We start from the raw sequence: 21955 nt of genomic DNA on the forward strand, positions 1-21955 counted from the left end.
CAAATTAGTATTACACGCTGAAGTTTGTCACATAATAAAGCAAGTAGAAGAAGCAACTACACTTGTTGGTAAGTGTCAGTAAACACTTTGCTTAAGGCTGGAGGATTTAAAGAGAAGCTTTAGCAGAATCAGTCGAGTAAACAAACACAAAATACCAGGATCTTAGAATAGATAATGCTATGATAAACACAGAGTGATTATGCTTCACTGTCTCGCCTGAAAGACTAAAAGAAAGATCTGTCAGAACAAGCGGCACAACAGACAAGCTGGTATGACTCGGATTTGAGTCTGTGCTTATACTAAGTAGGTCAAGAAAGACACCAAGTAAGCCAGTACCTGGCTGAGCTCTGGGTTGCTCAGTGGACTTGGTCACATTTTGAGTAACCACTGGCGAGCCTGCAGAGAGAAATGGAATAAGTGGGGGACAAGAGAGACACAGAAAACATCAGTAGGGGTGTTTTGCAGATAACCAATATACACATCTTAAAGGAATGCCAGCAGTGGTCCAAAGTAAATAAGGCAGTAGCTGGTGGTATGAGTGCTTCTTTTGGCCGAGTGTAATCTTTAGGAGGCTGTCCCACATGTCTAGACTCTCTGTGGATTCTGGAAGGGCTGCTCGCATGCTGCAGAGTTGCATTAAAGGGTATCTGAAAACTATTTAACTTCCACCCCATAACAAATGATTGGGTTTGTCACGAACAGTGTTGGGTAAGTTACTTTAAAATAGTAACTTAGTTACATTACTAGTTACTTCTATCAAAAGTAACTCAGTTACTTCAAGTTACTCGTTACTTTCAAAGTAACTAGTTACTAGGGAAAGTAACTTTGGTTTTACTCAGAATTCTCTTGTTAATGTGTTGCTTCCACAACTTTGCCAGTCTTCTAGCTTGCTTACTTGCCACAAGTGCACTGTGCCACCTACCAATAGAAAGGAAAAGATAATGTGCACATTTCCACGAGAGAAATCCCACGCCTGGACCATCATTGACTGCTGCCATGATTCTAGCCTACGTCATAGCGTCATGTGCGCCTTTCACATCCAACACAAAAACTGCAGTCGTGGTGCTTTGATTGTACTCAGAACTCGGAAATTCTGCCTTCTGAATAGGAAGATGTAGGTAACACCAGACTGCAGATGAGCTGCATATAGGGCTGGACTGGGACAAAAAATCGGCCCGGGCACTTTGACTAGAGACCAGCCCGCCATTATAGGAAAAATCATAAAGCCTTTGAATGAAAACAAACGCTGTTGTGACAGTGATGTTCACTGTTTTGATGGTATATATGCATCAATCTATCAATCCTTTGTTGTAAGATTCAGATAATTATTTTTTAAAAGCTAGACATTTTAAATGAGAATAAGAAAGAAAATTATTTCTTTGTGCCCCCCTCTCCCGGTTAATGCCCTACTTGGCCCCCCTGGCAAAACTTTGCTAGATCCGCACCTGCACAGTTACCAGCTGTCAGCTACTTAGAAAAGGATCCTGGGGTTATCTGTCTCTCAGAAACAGTTCATAAGTTCCCTTCAACTCATCCATGTCACCTAAAAGGTAAACCTGTTTCTCCATCACCTGTTCAGCTCTGATGATTCAGTAAGGACATCTCCTGGTTTCATCTTCATGTTTCCCTCTCACCAGATAACCAAACCGATATCATGACCAGCAGCTTTTTTGCAGCTGTGGCTCCAGCAAACATCAGCTGATACTAGAAATTAATATTAAATAAATTCTAACAACAGCTGATCAAGCTTAAACGTGCTGCTGTTGTTTAAGGCGACATCGGCTGGTTTCCTCTTTCTGGCGCAAAGTGGGTGATAAACAAACAAGAGAGCCGATCAGCTGATCATTGATCAGTTTTCATGATTGAAATAGAAACGGGAGAGGGAGGGGGAGAATGAAAGAAGAAGAGGCAGCTGTGCAGCAAAGACACAGAATAACTCCAGCTTTGTGTCTTTTTCATTGTAGCTGAATTACGGGACAAACTGTTCCTTTTCACCTCAATAAGAAATATTTTCTCTGAATACCAGACGGGACGGTTGGCAACTCTAATAACTTATGAACAAAATAAAGTTTAACATGATTAACTTCATAGCACCCACCCAGCTGTATAGAAACTCCGTCATGCTAGCTAGTACGCAGTACGGAAAAAGTCAGAATAACGAAAATAAACTCCACCTAAACTTGGTTTATATCTGACCCAGATAGACCGCAGGTCATAACTTCTTACCTGAACTTCAGTTCACACTTGGACCGGCGACTGCCTCGGGTCTCTTTTCCTTCTGCATTAACCTTTTGCTAATGTTACAGAATCTGTGGAAGTTCCGCGATAGCCACCACACGAAGTAACGAGTAACGACCCTATCTAAATCCCAGTAACGACTAACGCGTTCCTGATTTTGACATAATAACTAGTTACCGTGCTCGTTACCACAATAATAACGTAGTTACTGTAACGCGTTACTTAATAACGCGTTAGTCCCAACACTGGTCACGAATCATGCCCCTGCTCAGTAAGTTGCTCCACTCATACCTACCATTACTGTTCAGTGAAAAACTAAAGCAATTATTGATGATTTGTGTGCTCTCACCTTTGCCACTGTGCATGTTGTTGGACCAGCCTGTCCGCCGTACAGCATCATATGAAGGGTCTAACAACAACAAAGACAAAAGGACAGACAAAGTTTCAATAGGAAAACAGTTACTGTTTTTTTTAAAACATGCTAAGTACAATTCATAAAATGCCATGGTGCACAAGCCAATCCTAACAATTACAGCTGGCCAACAGTTAGGGCATTAATAAATCCATCAAAACATCGTTAAAATGTTCTTCACAGGATATCTGGACATGGAAATGTGGTTTTGTTTGGCTTGCTGTGGTGGTTAAAATGTAGATGGCACAATCTTTTACAGAGAATACAGTTGGTTAAAGAGCTTGCAACACCCCGACCACAAATGAAAGGGACTGATGCAAATTAACGTACAACAGAGACACACACAAAGACAATACATGTGCATGATATCCACTATAATCCTCTCTTCCCACACATGTGGCTTTCACGAAACCTTGACAAACAGCCAAACTGGCCCGGTTTCCATGGGCTCTACCTGCTGTGTGTGTGTCTGTGGTTCAAACTAACCGAGTGTGAAGCTGGACAGCTTCCAGTAACAATCAATCACTCTGACACAAACAGATAAAACAGAGGCTGTGTCGTTCCTCTGGCAGTGAACACCCTTGTATACTCAGAGTGCACCTGCCCAGCACCCTTGATGGTTTGTATTATTATGGAGTAAAACAGTTCAAACAATTGTCAGAACACGAGGGGAAAATATGATGAGGCCAGACGTGCTTTGTGCTGAGTAGCGCTCAACGGTGTTATCGTGATCAGCCAACTTTTTCTTTTTTCTTTTTTTTGTCGGCAGCGTTGCTCCCAGAGGGCAGCAGATAGAGATGGTGCAATGGCGATGACAAGGGATTTGAAGTAGCAAGCTGCTAGAAGGTCAAGAGGCAATTCTGTTTCCCATCAGTGAGGGACGAGTCTGTAGTTGTCTTGTTTGATAAATCAGATGCTGAATTGATACTTTTTAAGACCAGATATGTTTGAAAGGTTATCATGTGCTGGTTTTTGTAAAGATCTGAGACAATTCCTATGCTGATTAAGGTGAAAACAACTGAACACAATTTCATCTCTCTTCATGCTTGTATAGAGCTGATGACATTAAACGGTGACTTTGTTAACTTTGACTTAGATTTGTCTGACAAGTAATGGGAAATTTACTTCCATTTCCATTTCATCAGATCCTTGCAAGATATCAGTCATTAAAAACATAAAACTATTAAATTCATTTTAGTAAAATTTCCTGTGTTTTTCTAAGTCTGTAGATTTCAGTTATGGGGAAAAAAATCACACATTATCAAGTAATTATTGTAAGTGTGCCTGGCTTTTTTAAAAATGTGTTCTGGGTAGAGCATCTTGACCCATATTACCTCATATAGTCCAAGTGGGGAAAAACCAAACTAAACCAAGAAACAAAACATCCATTGACATCAAATTGTGCATCATCATGCTTCACTACACGGACAGACATTTCTACACACTGTGCGGCACTGCCCTCAAGTGGACAAGAATATGTTAGCATCGGTGTTTTCCTTATAATAAATAATGATGACACATTCCACATCAAATGATTATTTCATCTGAGCACAACTTAATCTCACTAGAGCGAAAAAACAACGTTTCCCAAGTTTGGCTGGTTCTAGTTATTTTTCTTTTTAAACATTTTATATTCATGTTGAACCTCTTGTTCTCTTCACTAAGTTCTATCATATCAACTTTTAACCTTAAACGCTTCAGCAAAGGACTCGTTACAATCTGCAAACAAGAGAGGTTGTCCCTGTCTCTGTGTCCCCTGCAGAGTTAACAACGGCAGATGCATGAAGCTAAACATATATGAGCTTGCAACAAGAAAAGAATTTGGAACACGATCAAATGAATAAAAGAAAAGACAGTATATGAGGGGAGAAAGACAAAAAGATGGAGAGGAGGGATAAATAACAAGTGGGCTGCTGTGGCTCAACGGGGCTGTCAGGTTCAATCTGGTGTGGGCTGGCAGGATAGCCAAAGAGCAGTGACTGGGGGAGAGTCCTGAGAGACTTGCGTTTCCTGCCTGCTTCGCCTGCAGACAACCTCTCTTTGTTTTACTGGCCCTTTTTTCCCCTCTACTCACCGCCAGTCCCTCCACCACCACCACCACCCCGAAAAAACACGACGGGGTTACCTCCATCTACGTGCAGAGGGGGTTTAGGAGATGGTGGGGGAGAGGCACAGATGAACGAGAGAGATGAGAGTGGAAGTGAGGAAATCGCAGAAAGACGTACTGAGAAGCAGACAAATTACGGTCAGGGTATAAAAGCACAAAAGAGGTACAGAAGAGAAAGAAGTGAAGAAGAAAATCAGGACAGAAAAATGATGGAAAAACGAGTCAGACAAAACACAACTTTGGAATCTGGAAAGAAAACAATGGCTGCAAACTCAGCTACTGTTAGCTGTGGAAGAAGAAGAGGGGAAGCTGTGTTATTTGGGTGTGTTTTCTGCCTTAAGACACCTTGAGTGGTTGGTAGCATCTGCCACCAAAACAATTTTCTCTGGCCAAAGAAAAATCTCAGCAAATACACTTTTCACCACTACTGTGCATTAAGTTTTAGCTTCATTGATTGAGTGAAAGTGAACATGCAGAAGGAGGAAGAATCACAATGCACGGCGGTTTGGGGGGGCAACCACACAAACATAGACTCGACTGTGCACACACAGAACCGCCTCACCCCCCCCCCCCCCCCCACCTCCCGCCTTCATTTTTCCAGGCCTCGCTCTGACTGCGACTTGAGCCAGTTTCCACTCTGGTCTCGGGTGTGGTGCACGCTCCTGGGAGACTTCAACTGCAGGACCAGTTAGTCAAAACAAGGCCCGAGTGCTAGACAGAGAGAGAGAGAGAGAGAAAGAGAGAGACACAGAGGGAAGAAGAAAGACAGCAAGTAGGCTGGGAGAGAAAGAGCAACTGAGCAACGGGAGCGGGATAGAGAATGTGTGGAGAAAAAGAGAGAGTGGAGCTGTGGACTGTTTTTAACCCAGGGTCCGAGCCAAGGAGAGAAACCCAGACAGGGTAAACTTTTTTAATACCCATAATACAGGTGCTTTAAAAGCCATCTGTGTGAGCAAGGAGCCATAAGAGGAGGAGAATGATGGCAAAGTACAGGAGTTAGACACAGCGAGGAGACAGTGGGTGCACTGGAACAGAAAACCATCAAAGAAAAAAAAAAAGGGGGGGAACATTTTCGCAACTCTCTTAACATTAAATGTTTTCGCTTCCAAGTCTGCAGTTTATCTTACATTATATTTAGCACAGAGCAAGCTGAGCATTTGAAAAAAACACAAATCTGAGATGGTTTGTACACGTAATGAAGCATTTCAAGCAGTTTTTGCCTTTGACTTGGCACCAGAGGAAATGCTTTTCAAAAGGTGAATCATCTTTCCTCAACATGGCAGGGGAGGATATGGATGCTTTTAGAACATTTCGACATTTTATTGCTGTGCTAATAGATCAGAAACCACAAAAGAGAAAAAAAAACAAAAAACAAAAAAATCAATCTGGGGGAAAAAAAGTAGTTTACAACTAGAAGTGTAGGTGTTTACTTGTAACAACCACATGATGTCTAATTCCCAGCAACACCCTATAACTCTTACACTCATGAATAATGCAGTCCACGTCCAAAAGATATGCAAAGGCATAGTATAATATATATATATATATATATATATATATATATATATATATATATATATATATATATATATATATATATATCACACTAGTAAGGTATGCAGGAAACCCATACTTACAAGCCGATCAGCAGGCAAATAGCAGACGCAGACTTTGAGAGAGCCACACACACACATCGGCGCGCACGAGTCCTTTCATAGCTGCTGCATTCCGTGTTTTATATGCTCTCTTTTATTCATAACATTGCATTTTACACCGCAGAGTCTGGGGCAGATTAAGGGTTGTCTCCTGCTGTATGCTCGTGCTTACTCTACCCCAAAGAGCCTGTATGGTATTTGACTGCTCTCGAAAGGCAATATGAAGTGAAACATCTGGCAGTGCTGATCTGAGCAAACGCTGATAAAGGCTTCTCCTGAAGCAACGCATCTTTTATTGCCGAAGCAGAAACTCTGCACGAAAGTAACACTTGTGCGAGCAAAAACACTGTCGTATTTCCTTAATTTGGAAAAGTTAGCATGTTTTAAATGCTACAAGTGTTCTACTTAAGGCCAGAGTTTTAGGCCACAGTTAGAGGAAGGCAGTGTTACAGGAGCACTTAATAGAAATCACCTCTTGAGAAAGGGAAATGCTGCTGATGGGAGTGACCCTCTATTCCTGCCAGTCCAAATACCTGGAGCTGAGAATCAGGAAGACCAAGGTCGGGGGTGACCGAGCAGAATCTTATCTGGCCTGCCCAATGGCCTATTAGTATGAAGCTGGGCGAGAACCACTACGTGGCCTGGAACTCTCACCAATGGGGCAGATAGAGTGAGAGGCAGAGAGCATTCTCTGACACTTATCAGACCTAGCATTTCCTCTGCTGCTGCCTTGATAGGGCCTCTCATCCTGTTAGCAAGGCTATCATTGTTATTGCAGTCTTTTCTCTCGACTCTGGTGGTGACACCATATAGCCTATGTGAAGGATGTGTAGTTTTTTCTTTTTTTTCTAAACAGATACGAAGCTATCGCCTGTCTGAACCGTGTCAGCACACCAGTGTTTGTAAGGTGAAAAAGGTATCGGGAGGAAAAGGACCGTCATCCTGAGCTGCTTGGGGCATTGTTCTCGGCTTAGCACACTAGAACTGGTCCCTCTGACCGCTCCTCTTCTGCTTTATTAAAAATATATCGCTAATTCAATTAGTTCATTGTGTCCTTTAAATTTTGGCCAGATTGAGATGTGGAGAACACCAAGCTGCTTGTATGGTAACATTTAAAAAAAAAAAAAAAGCCATTTTCACTATTGTTTTTAATCAGACATTGGTTCCTTAACCATTAAATCTCTTAATAAAACCAGCTAACAGTTTACATTAAAGCCTACGTTTTACATAAAATAGCTGAAAATGGCTACTATCATTTGATTTTCATTAAAAGCTATATATATATATATATATATATATATATATATATATATATATATATATATCTACATATATTAGTCAAAGGGTCTCAGTGCTGCTGGACGCTGTCTTACAATAGCATATTTTATGTGTAGTGTCCCCTTAACCTCTTATCATGATTTCTGCCACTATTTCACTCATCAGAGACTCACACATGTAACCCCTATTTCCCCTCTAGTCTAGTTTAAAGCAGCCAATCAGCCCCTTTCTGTCATGTTTACCAAGCACATTGTTGCTCGGGCACCTGTTTGTGCTGCCCGTCCTTCCAGTAAACAGCTTCATTCACATAGATTCTTTCCATAATTACTACATTTACAGTCTGTTCATGCTCCCGCTGCTATGGAAAGAACTCATCAGCACTCTGCTTTTGTTTTATTGTTAACATGCCTCTATTCTTCGGGTTCAGGTAGTAGTCCCGAATAGCAATAGCAGCCTGACTCAAAACAAAAGGTGTACTTGCCCCGAGCTTCATCAGAAACAATCGGTGGCTGCATTGTGCTTCCTTTTTGTTAAGTGGCGTTTGTTCTCACATGTGTGTGCTTTTCTTCATGCGAAGCCTGCAGGTTTGGGTATTTTATATTTTTGCCTTACACGATCACCCTTAGCTTTGGTTGCACCATTCCCACCTTGTTCAGTCTGTATACAGCATTTTAAACAACTCTAAATATGTGGAGAGAAATGCACAGAAAATTTCTAAACTTCCCTACCCTCTTTGGCAGCCAGGCGTGGTGATGGATCTGTGTGAGATGTTGTATTGTAGGATAATGATGAGCTACCTGCAATGAGACAGAAGAGAGCATGGTGAGATTATTTTTGTTGGATTTTTTAAACAATTAAAGAGTCTTCATTGCTTTATAAAGTGTTTAGTTTAGAATAAATTATCTTGAGGAATACATGCAGAATATATTTCATTTGAACTGAAATTTGCTGCATTTGCTATGAGAGGTTTTTTGTATGAGTGACAAAAAGCTCAAATTTCTAATACTCCCAGCAGGTGGCAGTAGAGGGTTCAGCTCGATACCTATGGCACACCACTGAAGCCATTTTCATTGGATCACTTCTGTACCTTTTGCTCTTAAATTATTTATTTTTTTAAAGGAAAGCTAATTAATGACAAAGAACTCTATTCTCAAATAAAGCAAACCCAGCACACAGTCTGTCCTTTGAATAGTGGTGGGGAAGCCCTGTAGTATGTCAACATTTTAACTGGAACCACTGCCCCTGAATAAAGCAAGACAGTGAGTTAAGAGTCCTTGTATGGCTGCCTGTTCATTTCACCTTATGGAGCAGAACTCTGCACTGCATTCCTCCACTTACACAGGCACCCTGGGCGGCACCAAAATGCTCTCTTAATTTTAGCTGCCCCCAGGCATAAATCAGTGAGTGGAAAAACAGACCCAAAAATGCACAGAGAAAACACGAGAGCAGTTACTACATGGAGAGTGTAGACAAGATATAGCACTGAGCCAGCAACAGCAAGTTGCTGAGTAGGGACCGTACCTTTTCTGGTGGGGTGGTGCAGAGAAATCTGAGAAATGAGCTAAAGTACAAATGGAAAAAGAAAAATCCAGAAAGTCTGTGATCTTAAGATTCGATGCAAGGTCCTCGACTAACGTGCTGTGCTGCCGGTGGTGGATTGGGGCCTCATAGTGGCAGACTAGGGGTCTGTTTTTTTAAGGGGGGAGAGTGGTGGCTGTGGGGTAATGTGGGGTGCTCCACAAATGTATTCTAACCCTCCAAATGTCCCCACCCCTCCCAGTTCCACCTATACTCCACGGCACCCCCAAGGCTCTGGGTCTAGTTTAGAAGGATGGGGGCCTCAGAACAGGGGAGCCATTGTATGAGGAAGGGTCCCTGCATGGCAATCAAACGCAGCTCCCCCGTACAAAAATAATTCCACACGCAGAGCGTAAGCTCACAGGGGCAAACGAGCCTCCGAAGCACCGACTTCTGGAATGAGGGAGAGGGTGTAAGAGAACGAGGAACAGAGAGGGGATGGAGGAAGGAGGAAGGGGCTGTTAACCCTTTTCCTACTGTGTGCCACATATGTGGTCTGACCCAGACAGGCAAACAGGCAGCATTGCTAAGAAAACCTCAAACCATCCCACAGAGAAATTTGGGACTGCTGTATGGGAGAGAGTGAGAGCGAGTGGAGGGTTGAGTGAGTGAGTGAGAGCGAGCTAGAGAAACACCACAGCTGACGGTTTTGGTGAAGGGAGCCTTGGCTGGGCTGCCTATTTATTTGGATGGCCTCTTCCTCTCTTCGAAAACAAACACATCCCGGTAATCTGACAGCGCAGTGGGAGGACTGGCCAGTGTTCAAGCTTTGAGACCCTCATTCTCTTGCTCTCCCTTTCCAATCACATCTGCTTCAGACTCTGTAAGATTACATAACACCCGCAAACAGTTTTCTTTTCTCTCCTTTGTATGACTGCTTGGTTTCGCGAAAGCGCCGCCTGACGTGCACATAACATTGATCGATATTTCTAAAGCCTTGTACAGCGCCGTGTAGGACCTCTGGCAAGCCCCCTGTACTGTTTATTCTGTATAGCTATACGATACCATTGCCTCAACATGTGGTCTGAGCTTTGTCAACAAACTCAGGGTCCCCAGTCACCCTGTTTTAGGCACCTTGCCACATAAAGGGGGGCACATAAGTTTCAGCCATCCCATTTAGTTGCACTGGATAACGCTGCTGCTTGGCTTCATATTTTATATGAGGCATTTCTGAGTCTTCCACTACAAAGTATCGGAATTGTTTTTTTAACTTATGACCCTCCTTTCAAGATGGCACTGTTCGCAAGTAACTGAAAGAAAAAGAAAACACTCTTCTCATTAAATTACATTTGTGTTGGGCACAGATTGAAGTTCCTGCCCACACTTCGAGACCGCCTCAAGCTACCAAACCAGTCTGCCAACTGAAGAGTTATACAGGTTCTTTATCAAACCCCTGGTAAAACAGGTAGTATCAAATGCACAAGTATTGTTGTACAGACAAAAGTTTTTTTTTATGTGGAGGCTGTTATGAATTGATGGACTGACAAGTGCCTCTTTTCCATCAACATAGTTCCAGTTCTGGTCCCAGTGCTCATGTGGAGCCAGTTCTGCAGTGATGCCCTTTCAGGGCCAAATAGCAAAATGTTAAATGTTTTCCATTAGAAGATAACCATGGTGGATGCAATCTGTGGGTTGTATCTACAAACTGAAATTCTTGCCCACAGCCACTGAAATCAGGGTGTTCAGCTTTGGGCCCAGCAGCATCGGCCCTTTTTGAGTGAAAATATTTGGGACTAGTACTAGATTAGACTTAGACAGAGGCACTGTGTTGGTGGAAAAAAGGTCAAACTATGTGAAGTTGACACCAAGATTACATCCCATCCTGCCAATAATCCAGAGAATGGTTATAAATGTTCCATTATGTATTAAAGTGAAAGTGTTTATTGGTTAATGGTCAACACTTTTAGACAGACTCCGCTTGAAGGTATTTATAGTCATAAAAAAGGGCCAAAAATAGCTAAAACATATCAATCCAACCCTGTCTACCTCCACACACCTTCATGTGATAGTTTGTTGCGTGAAATGGGCGCAAACATCAAATGATCCATTTAGAAACGTTAGAGAGATCTGGATCCAGCACTCTCATATCTGATTGGACAAGTGAGAGGTGAAATGTTCAGAAATGTTTAATCGCTATTCTTAGCTTTAACAATATCCTGACCACAGTTTATATGCTGTTCCTAACTGCAATCATGCAGTTACCAGTCCAAGATATGATGGGAAAAATATAAATCACTTAAAACAATTAGCATTAATGTTAAAAACAGGACTATAAAACGAGATATGCAGCACTGGCTGACATCAGTATTCTTAACTGGAAACTTACAATTATTATCTACATCTCGCTTCAATTACAGCTAGGCTCATCTCGGTGTTTACACGAATAGCAACTGCTTATTATCCACTTCCACTTATGCTAATGTGATATAGACATAAATTCCTGCGAAGCTCATAAGTGGCCGAACCCCAGCAGTTGAGTGCCGCAGACTGCACTGTAATGGTGGCTAACAGCAGACAGCAAACGGCAAAAGGCGTAGAGCCAGCCTGCTGAGCCCCTCTGCACCAGTGATAATCTGCCAATAGAAAGAACTAATGCAAGGGGAGCTCAATAAAAATGTTGTGAGGGGAGAAAGAGGAGTGAAAGACAGAGAGAGAGAGAGAGAGAGAGAGTGTGTGTGTGTGTGTGAGAGAGAGAGAGTTCTCCAGACCTCCTTTTTCCCTACTCAGCCTGCGAGCCCAGATGTTTATGGTCTGTATAAACTATTGAGGGCTCGAGAATGTCCCCCACTCTCGAGCGAGCAGCAGCAGTGCAGAAGCCCAGACTTATCACTCTCTCTCTCTCCTTCTCTCTTTCGATCTCTCTCTCTCCTTCTGGACTCCCTTGCTGTAAATCCATCCAGACACACAAGCAACGGCGACAGCTGGGAAACAGAACTATTGCTATTCTCCAATGGCACTCAATCATGACCATCTCGGACCGTTTCCACACTCTTCGCAAAAAAACAAAAAGGAATAGTTCAGCCACCAAATTTTTAAATTTCGCACTCCCTTTCTATAACTGCCTTTCTTACTTACACACACTCCTGTTTTTGTCCTGAAGCAACAACCCGATCTGTCAGTGACATGTTTCTTAATCTAACTCCTATTATTATGTTCCTTCACATGCTTCTTTGGATTGTTCTGTCTCCCCAGTCCCTCTGCTCGTTTTTGAATTCTCCCCCCTCTTCCTCCCTTCTCTCTCCGCCTCGCATCTCTATGTGTCAGAAGATACAGTCTCTCCTTGTCTGAGGTTTGCTGCTCTGCTCCGTTTCCAGCACATGTGGTATCAAACCGACCTACATGGGTGCGATAAAGCAAACAGTCAGCAGTCCCCTCCCTGACAGACTAATTTGAACAAATTCTCAAATTGCGCCCCAAATTGAAAGCACATTGGGGTGTGGGCGGCCATCACTTATGAAAATCTGGATAAGTGACCAACAACAAGGCCAAAATAATGCACGGGCAACTACCCTTGTTACTGTAAGCAGCTGGGAAGCCAGACAGATGTTCAGGTTGTGCCAGCGGTTGCGCCAGTATGGATGTCTGAGCGGTATTTCTGTGTGTGTGACGTGGCAGGAATGTTTTGTTATGGTATGGCTGTAGGGTGTGGAAGTGCGTCTCCCGCCCTTCACCAAGTGTACATACAGGGTCTAATGACTCTGAGGAATGTTAATCAGAGGTTCAATAAACAGAACCAATCACACATATGGTGCACACAGATGTGTACGAAATGATTGCAGTATCCCTCTGGACCATGTATTTCTTTTTTTTTTTTTTTTTTTTGGGGGGGGGGTGTAGGATGGGGGGTGATAATGAAAAGATTCAATGAATCAGATCACATGACCTGTAATCACTAATACTTCCAGGGCTTGCTTGAGCCTTTCCCCTTTTCTTTTTGTTTCTCTGCCTCCTGGAAACTAGTCCCAGCTCCAGCTCTTGTGAGTGAAAACAGAGGTCTATTTTCTGGACAGGGTTACTCCTAGTCTCTGATTGTGTTTGTTTGTGCTGTGGGGGGAGACGAGAGAAAGCCTTTCATTTCTAAATTATCACCCCATGAGGGTCGTCATAAAGCCTTGACCCCTTTCCTTTGCTCACAAACTGTTTTCACACTTGAGCTCCGGACAGTATCAAGAGAATCAGGATGCCATCTGATGTTTTCATACGTGGCACGTGGCAGGAGTTGGTCTCACAACTGGAAATACTCTTTTTGATTTAGGCAGCACTAGCTGTAAAATCTGTGCAAGTCCCACATAAGATGAAAAACTGTGCAATGGGACATGACAGGCGCTTTGCAACAGAAAGCTGGTAGGCTAAAGTGTGTTCAGTGCCTGATCTGCTTTGGATATTTGTATCCCATTTGTAATAGACAAAAAAAATTGTATGTGTAATGCAGGTACAGTATCAGCACTTCACCCCGCTTGCATCGTCCGCGAGCTGCCCTAAAACGGGTTACTCAGCTCAGGAAAGGGAGCGTCCATTTCGCTGATTGTTAGGAATTAATACAAAGCAATTTCAGCTGGCAAGTGGAGAGGATTCCCAAGACATCTTTTCTGTCTCCAAAGCACACAAAAGAAAGGAAGAAAGAAAGAAAGAAAAATGGGGCAAAATCGTGATGCAGCACGCCTAAGCCGTGGCTAAGTCCCACAGCCATTGGCCATAATGAAAACTGCTCTGCGGAGTGTGCCCAGTGGCGGTCAGACAGATCCACCCGCTGCACCGCTGCACAATGAGGCTGTTATACTCATGACAAGCATCTCTCTCTGCCCAGACGCAGTGCATAGAGAAAACTGTTGACACCCACAAAATACAGTTCCCATTACATCACATTGAGGCCCATCGCAATTTTTTGAGAGTAATGTTAAATTTAGTCAAGCCATCAGTCACTCCACCCAGTGTGCTGCCCGTAATATTCTGCAGCCACGGCGCAAGCAGCTCTAACTATTCTACAGTATCCAAACTTTTTAAAGATGGGGACAGACCGTTCCCTACACGTGCATCAATCGCGCCACTTGTTTGCTAATTTTTATAGCACACGGCTGATATTTAGCATGCGAACTCGACACCACGCTGCATGTATTCAAGCCAGAGCCTCACCAGATGTTACATTTTATATTAAAATGTCATTTGCATACCGCATCAGAAAATTGGCTTCGCTTCCTCCCAGAAACATATGAAGCGGGGATTACGGCGAGATATTCTTCAAAGGTAAGGGGCTCAAATTTAGCTGCCACCATTGCAAATTGCAGATCAACTTTCTTTTCTTTGCTCTGGACATACAAGCCTAGCGTGATTCCTGAGGCAATGCACCTGGGCTTCATCTTTCTGTGGGCCATGTGGTATAAAAGTGTAGTGGGGGAGGTTGATGATGGTTATCTGGAGAGGGGAAAAGAAACCCTTTTGGTTTCTATGCTGGGCTTTAGACGTGTTAGCTATCGTGGAGAAATTAGTAATTTCATTGTTTATTTAGTAATGCAAGCATAGTGTGAATGAAAAAAGGTGACATTCTTTTTTTTTTTTCATGCTGAGCAAACAAGGTCATTTTCATTCACACTTCGAATCAAAAACTAGAAGAAAAAAAACGAAATGACTTTCACCCTTTGGCAAACGTGGATGGTGATGCAGGTTTAGACACAAACAAGGAAAGTAAGGAAAACGAAGCGCAGCATGGCATTGCTGACTTTTCACTGTGTTTAATACTTTCTGATTTATTTTTCTTCTTCTGTTTTCAACTGTTAAACACTTTTTGTTGCACTCCTATATTTGTTCCAGAGACCCGTCAAGTAATTACCAAAGTTTACTTACTTTCCCTGAGATAATTGAGATGAGAGAGAAGCACTTCTGCGTTGTACATGGTGGTGAGTCGTAGAAAGTCATCCTTGCTCATCTTGCAGAGCTCTTTGCCGTCCGTGTTTTGAAACATTGCCGTATCAATCTCTAACAAGCCATACTCCTTGATGGCCCACTCTAGCCACTGGCGCACATGGTCCTGGGACCACAGTGATGGGTCTGCAGGACGACAGAAGGAAAGGAGACTGGTTTTACTGATTGTTGTGGGCAGACCTCAGGAAAGACATATCTCTAAGTTAAAGGGAGGAGGAGTAATAAACAAACTGAAGGCAGTATCTATTTTCTTTGTATTATTGCAGGCTCTTTACCTCACAATATAAAGTGCCTTCAGGCAACTGTTGCTGTGATTTAGCTTCATATGATAATGCTGAGGTGAACAGACTTCAGTTTGTGTGGTTTAGACAGAATACTAAATATTGCTTTTGCTTTATTAAGTAAAATGAAAACAGAGCAGATTCCTAGTTCAGTCATCTATCATAGAATAGTATTCGTTTTTGAATCTCATCATTAAATTGACCGAACTTTGTGATACCAAAGAAAACTCAGTATTTGCAAATGTTACTTGACCCATGCCTGATACACAGCACAGCCAATTTGGAAACCAAACCCCAAACTTGCCACTTTGTGGTTAAGGAGTGGCATCCAAGTGAGCTCCTATTAGGTTAATAGATGAGTGGCCTTTGGCATCAGCTAAACACTAAAAAATGAAAAATTTACCAAGTCTGCATTCAGTTTTAATTAAATAATCTGGATGTTCTCGTTTTGTGGCACACTGTTTGCCATTCTGAAACGTACTGAAACACCTTTTGTTTGGACTTTGAGTGGAAGACAAATTTCTTAAACTAAGTGTTCAAACAAAGGGTATAGTAAAAAAATATATATCTACTTAGGTTCATTAGATTGTGCCTCAGCATTAGTGACATCATACCAGAACAGGCAAGTGACTGCCATCTAACAATAGTAATCAATTTTGTTCTTATATCCTGATTAATTTTTCCTAACTATACACATCTGTTCTTACCTGCAGGTACAATGACTCTCCGTTCATTGGTGGTCATGTTGGGGGGAGGGGCGTTTTTCTCATCCATGTAGTTTCCATAGTTCATCTGAGATGTATCATTACCCCCCACCAGCTTATTACATTTACCCACACTGCAGTCCACTGGAGACTCCCTGCTGCACAAACATGCATGCACACACACACATGCACATCAAGTAAGTTGTAAAAATGTTATCAGCAGATAAATTGGGTGTTGTTGAATTTCCTTTCCAGCCATTGACTTTGGCACGAGATATTCAAGCCCTACGCTCGTCTGAGCAAAGCATATCAAAGATTAGATGTGAAATGTGAAGGTTAGCTGTGGTAAAGAAACGGCCCGCTGAATGACAAATGACAACAGCAGCAGAAGTGTCATACAAATGGGTGACAAATTAGAAGCAAAACCTGAAAATCTGCAATGAGTGTGGCTCTGTTTGATCCACATAGCAGCATAATGTGCCATGGTTTGGGTCCACATGTACCATTAGAGGGAAGGAGCACTGAAAATAAATACAGCGTTTATCTGAGAGATCATGTTTATCCTACGCCGAAACATTTCTATTATGATGGGAGGGGTCTCTTCTATGATGACAATAGCCCTGGCCATCTGGAGCAAGGAGTTACTGGATGGTTTGAGGAAATGCACTCACCACATCTCAACACAGTTAAAAAAAACACCTAACAGTGAATGGTACTCCATCTTACCAGGAGAGCTTGAGAGACTTGGAGAATGAAAGCCAAAGCCACGCCTAACTGAAACTCATTGTGTCGATTTTGCTTTTTAATTCATCACCCGCTTGCATGTCTGATAAAAGTGCATAAAAACTCATCTCTACTAAACAATGCATGCCACAGGGTGTGGCTGTCATGTCATTACCTGGATCCGTTCATGTGCTCATATTCTCTTTTGACGTTGACCCTCACTGGCTGGTTGATCCACTCCTGTTGTGGGGGTAAGGGGTTGATTTTGTGGGTCTGGCCGTAGTCCTGTGTGCCAGATGCAGTCATATCTGTTTTGGGTAGAGGGGCAGCAGCAGCGTAGGGAGGCTCAAATAAGGACTGGTCTTCACTCACCACTGATAGCGCCTCCTGTAGGTGAAAATAACAAATCCTTGGTATTTCTTTCAAAACTCTTTAATGCTTGTGAGCTGTAGAGGTGTTATAGTAGGGTTTATTCTTTCTAGCGTCCCAATTTTGCACTATACTAAATATCTTTCTCTTCTGGCTTCACATGCATCAAAGTGATTACTTGACATGAACAAATACAACTCAAATTTCTTAGTTGACACTATCCAGAAACTTGTGATGTCAAATTTCGAATCTCTAGTGTATTTTTTGTTTACAGTAATTATGTGCAGTTATGGGTCATATCGCTGTCTGGCATCCTCAGCGATTTGTGTTTACAGGAGTAGTGGCTGTAGCTTCCTGTTGATGTTACGATGACTTCAATCATGCCCACAGTGGAGTAGGGGAGATGCAGATAGGATGCCACAGGGCCTTCTGGTGTAGTATCATCAATAATAACAATAATATTAATCAAAACACACGGCCAGCAGCGGTCACCTAGTGACTCCCATATAAAACGACAAAAAAAAAAAAGGTCTTCTAACTAACAGTTAACAGCATCCTAATCTAATAATCCTTATTCCTGGGCTGTAATTATTTTTTTCTTATCGCCATCTTTGTAATTTCACTGCACCCTGAAATTCCCCCTGTCAGGCCCTGGTGTGGCTACCCTGTCTGGTGCTGGGCTTCTCCCCACAGCAGAAGACTCAACAGAAGCATTTGGGTCATGGCTCCAGTGACCCCCCTCTACTTTGACTCAGCTGGAGCAATGTAAGTTTATTAAAGAAAACAAACTCTGAAACGCTATGCGGCTTCAACATGCTCCTCATGTAATGTCTTGGAAGTAAAGACTGGATTATGGAGTTTGCTGGTCACATTTTAACATGAAGATGTCACCGGTTTGTGTCTGACAGGGAGCAGAGAAAGACAACGTCACCAAGTCAGATCTGTGCTCAGAATGTTTATACATGTTAACAGGAATGGAATGAGTTTTATATTCGTTTTTCCATTTATCTTTGTGGACAAGAATAAAACAAACAAATACAATGAAAGAAAAACAAAACAATAAAACTAAAGTTTAAAGTGAAATTATTACAGCCATATGCCTCTGAGGATCGGGCCCAGGTCTGATGCGCATCTGGATCTGATAGGATGTGATGGCACAGCTTAGACTGAGACGTGTCTAATCCCCAAGGACTGAATTATTTCATTCCAACATGCCAGATATCTGCCTCGGGGGGAAAAAATGCTACTTGATATTCATTGATCAATATTTCCAACATGCAGCCGTTGCATTCTCAAAAATGTTGCTTTTATGAAAGTGAAATCCTCAAGATCTCACATAACTTCACTACTATTCACTTCTAAGGCATTTCATGCGAGTGGAAAGTTTTCACTTGCCCTCATTTCAGTGCACTTTTTTTTGTAGGACACATTTCTCTTGGTGCAATGGCATAACTAACTAATATATAAAATGCATGTATGCACATGCATTAACCTCCTAAGACCCGAACTCTTTCATGGCATGCATTTCTCTTTGCTATTTGGACGATTGGGACCTGATAAATGTCAAAAAAAGAATCACCAGATTTTTTTTTTTACCTGATTTTTGTTTCTAAGATAAATGAGAGCCACATATGAAGACATTTGTTTTGAATTTTGATTAAAAAAAAAAAGAGGCAGAAAAATGTCCTCGTGACTGGATATCAGGCCCCTGTAGAGCAAAATTCAGTATTTTGGTCTAGACAACCCACATATGTGGACAGCAGGTCCTAGGAGGTTAAATACAACACTGACAAAAAGAGAAAAAAGGTGAGAAGACTCTCTCATCAGCTACAGTTTGAGAGTTTAATAAGAGAGCTAATGTTCCAACCTTCTCTAAAACTTCAGCAATAACAATCGGGGTGTCTGTTGTATTGGTGCTTTTCTTATTACTGCAGTGAAAAATGATATGTTACAATGATCAGAAGAGATGTTTGATAGTGTCTGATACTCACTGCAGTGGAAAAAAATGTTAACATTTGTATGTGCCATTTAGCACCATCTGTTGCCTCTGTGTTGGTTGTGTTTACAGAACTGGATGCAAAACATGGATAAAAACGATTTACGGTGCATGGTTGTGGCAAATAAACCGGAGCTTTACGGGCTTTTCGCAAACTGGAATATATGGTTTTGTGTTTAACGCTGTGATGATTTGGATTAGCAAGCCTCAATGATGGTGTTCCTTTAAACGCTGAGGAAACGTCAGGTCTACGGGCTATGGCAACTGTAGACCAAACTAGGGATTTTGTAATATACGACTCTTCAGGTTAATGGGTGGATTAAAAAAAAGAAGAAGAAGAAGAAAAAAAGGAAAAGCTGACCCTCTTAACCGTCTGCCAGAATTAGACTTTCCAGCGATTTTCATCAGTGGATCTGTCATAGTCTGAACACTGGCAGCAAGACACATTATCTGAGCAGAGCACAGCAGCTAGTTTGTGGATGATAAAGTGTAAGAGAGTGAGGGAATGTCTCATTGCAGCCTGATAAAGGGTTTGTTAACTACTATGACTGGTGCACGTTATATTTACAATGACATATCAGGCTGCACAATTGGAGCAATGATTGGCAAGTGGTGTGTGCCCATCAGGATTGGAGTACTCTTTATTTTTATTTATTTTTGTTTTGTTTTAGATAGGGGTACAGCACTCTCGCAGAAGAAGCTGAAAGGATGAGAGAACAGAGCCAATTAGGAACACACACATACTACAAGTGAGAGCTACAGACAGCCGATTACACACTCTTTGTCTGCCTGAAATTGTCCTAAGATAAGTCGAAAATGTGTTAGGCACCAAAGAGGAACTTCTCCTGAAAAATTATAATCACACACACACAAATCTCCAGAAACTTCCTGAAATTTAAAGATTTTTTTAAAATTAATCCTTTAAAGTCAATTCCCCAAAGCATGCTTTCTGCTTTTTTTCACTATAGCTCTCCGCAGTAACCAGACAAAGGGGGAAAAACATCAAATAAATCATAGCTAAGTTGTGGATCAGCACGCACCATTATGACCATTGTGTGAGTGTGACACCTGCTGGGAGAAACCTCTGTTCTGTTTACATCAGCCAAGTCTATCTCCGCAAATGCGTCACTACGTGTCTGGGAGCTGGCTGGATACTGCGTGGAATAACTCCACATCCAGACTACACGTGTATCTGTTTGGCGTTCACACACAGCCATCTACCAGGAGCCACCCACGGAGAGGGAGGGGGGCATTCCTGTCTTTTGTTTAAGGAGGAAGAGGAAACCTGTCAGGAAAAGATTGTGTAGAACAGGAAGCTCTCATGGCTAGAGAGTCCTTCCTTTCTTTAGCGAGCATGAATGCAAGTAGCAGCCAGTCGTTTACACCAAAAGGATTCAATTATGATTGCATTAATTGTAATGCAGCTTCTTACTTTGTTAGAAAACCCAGGCTGATATAGTCATGTCCTTTTGCAGCCGGGGGGGGGGGGGGATTTACTTCAAGTGCGCTACAAAACAATCACAGCGCTGTGAGCGATGAGCGATTTAAGGCTATATGTAGACTGACTTTTTTTTTTGTTTGGCCAACGTTTACACTCTTCCAAAACTCACACCACACCCAGCCGCCACAAACCAGCTACTTTAAATTTCCGAAAGAAAATAAATCGCATTAGGTTTTCTTGCAACAATAAGAGTGAATACAGATGCTTCATTCTTCCCAGCTCACACTTGTTAACTAAACGCGTTGCAGGGTGAACTTAATAGGGACTTTGCCATTCAACATCTGGTGGCTTCAGCCATAATGCATCTGGAATTTGACTGTTGGGGGGGGGGGGGGGGGGGGAAGCGGTAGCCAGTGTTAATGTAGACCAGCTCTCAACCAGCAGCCGCACCATTTCAAAATAGTTGTGTAACTGCACGAGGAGCAAGCCAAGGTATCGTTTGTGAAGGTTTGCGGTTTAAAGTGTCGCAAACCGTGCAGTTACTGTGTGAAGTGACCGTATGACAGCCTTCCTTACACTTTCACAAATCTCCCTGTCCGGCAGCGGAGGGGATAACAGAAACAACAACCAACAGAAATACAGGGAGGAATGTGATTCTTCTTCTTTTGTGGTAAATTCTAAGCCGTCAGAGTTTTTAACCTACGATGAGATCTTCGTACAGAGCCGGGCGAAGTGCCACACCACTGTTGCGCAGCTCGACACATCTATCGAGCGGTACATCCAGTCATGGCTATTGCTCAGCCCCCGCTGCCCAGACTAAACCAAATCGCTGAACACAAGTATTACTTATGACTACGGGAAAGTACAGTCTACATGGGTTTGTATGAAACAATTCATCGCTCCTTTGTGCCTTTCCAGACGCGCGTAATTATGCGCTCGGTCCCCCAAATCCAAAGGGTGATCTCTGATTTAGCCTCGAATCCACACCACAGCAGTGCCCTCGCAACCAGTCAGATAATATATATATATATATATGTATATACAAAAAGCGAGAAGGATACTTTCAAAGAAAGAAGAAGGAAATCGGGTTACCCGCTTTCAGACCGACAGAAAAAAGCCGCTCATCTTTGCCTGACTGGAGATCCCAGCTCACAGACGACACAGAGGAGTATTTCAAACCATTGCTTAAAAAAAAGGAGGCGCAACTTCGAAAAAAAGCAGTCTCCCACAAACTCATACACCCCGTTCTCCACC

At 42.4% G+C, this 21955-nt stretch overlaps 1 protein-coding gene across 6 annotated transcripts in view; it reads right to left on the reverse strand.

The window, feature by feature from the left end:
* fli1 (Fli-1 proto-oncogene, ETS transcription factor) overlaps positions 1–21955 on the reverse strand; it is a 32439-nt gene that overhangs the window by 4008 nt on the left and 6476 nt on the right. For 2 of the 6 annotated variants that reach the window (XM_085130711.1, XM_085130713.1), the window contains 6 exons: positions 17071–17282; positions 16176–16327; positions 15110–15313; positions 8419–8487; positions 2588–2647; positions 337–396 (listed from right to left, as the gene is read on the reverse strand). In XM_085130711.1, the coding sequence (XP_084986837.1) occupies positions 337–396; positions 2588–2647; positions 8419–8487; positions 15110–15313; positions 16176–16327; positions 17071–17282 (757 nt within the window). Of the gene's footprint in view, positions 1–336; positions 397–2587; positions 2648–8418; positions 8488–15109; positions 15314–16175; positions 16331–17070; positions 17283–21793; position 21955 lie in introns of those variants that run through there. The other 4 variants (XM_085130710.1, XM_085130712.1, XM_085130715.1 and 1 more) reach the window with 3 other exon arrangements.

This window comes from Neolamprologus multifasciatus, chromosome 14, assembly GCF_963576455.1.
Source record: "Neolamprologus multifasciatus chromosome 14, fNeoMul1.2, whole genome shotgun sequence".
NCBI classification, from domain to species: domain Eukaryota; kingdom Metazoa; phylum Chordata; class Actinopteri; order Cichliformes; family Cichlidae; genus Neolamprologus; species Neolamprologus multifasciatus.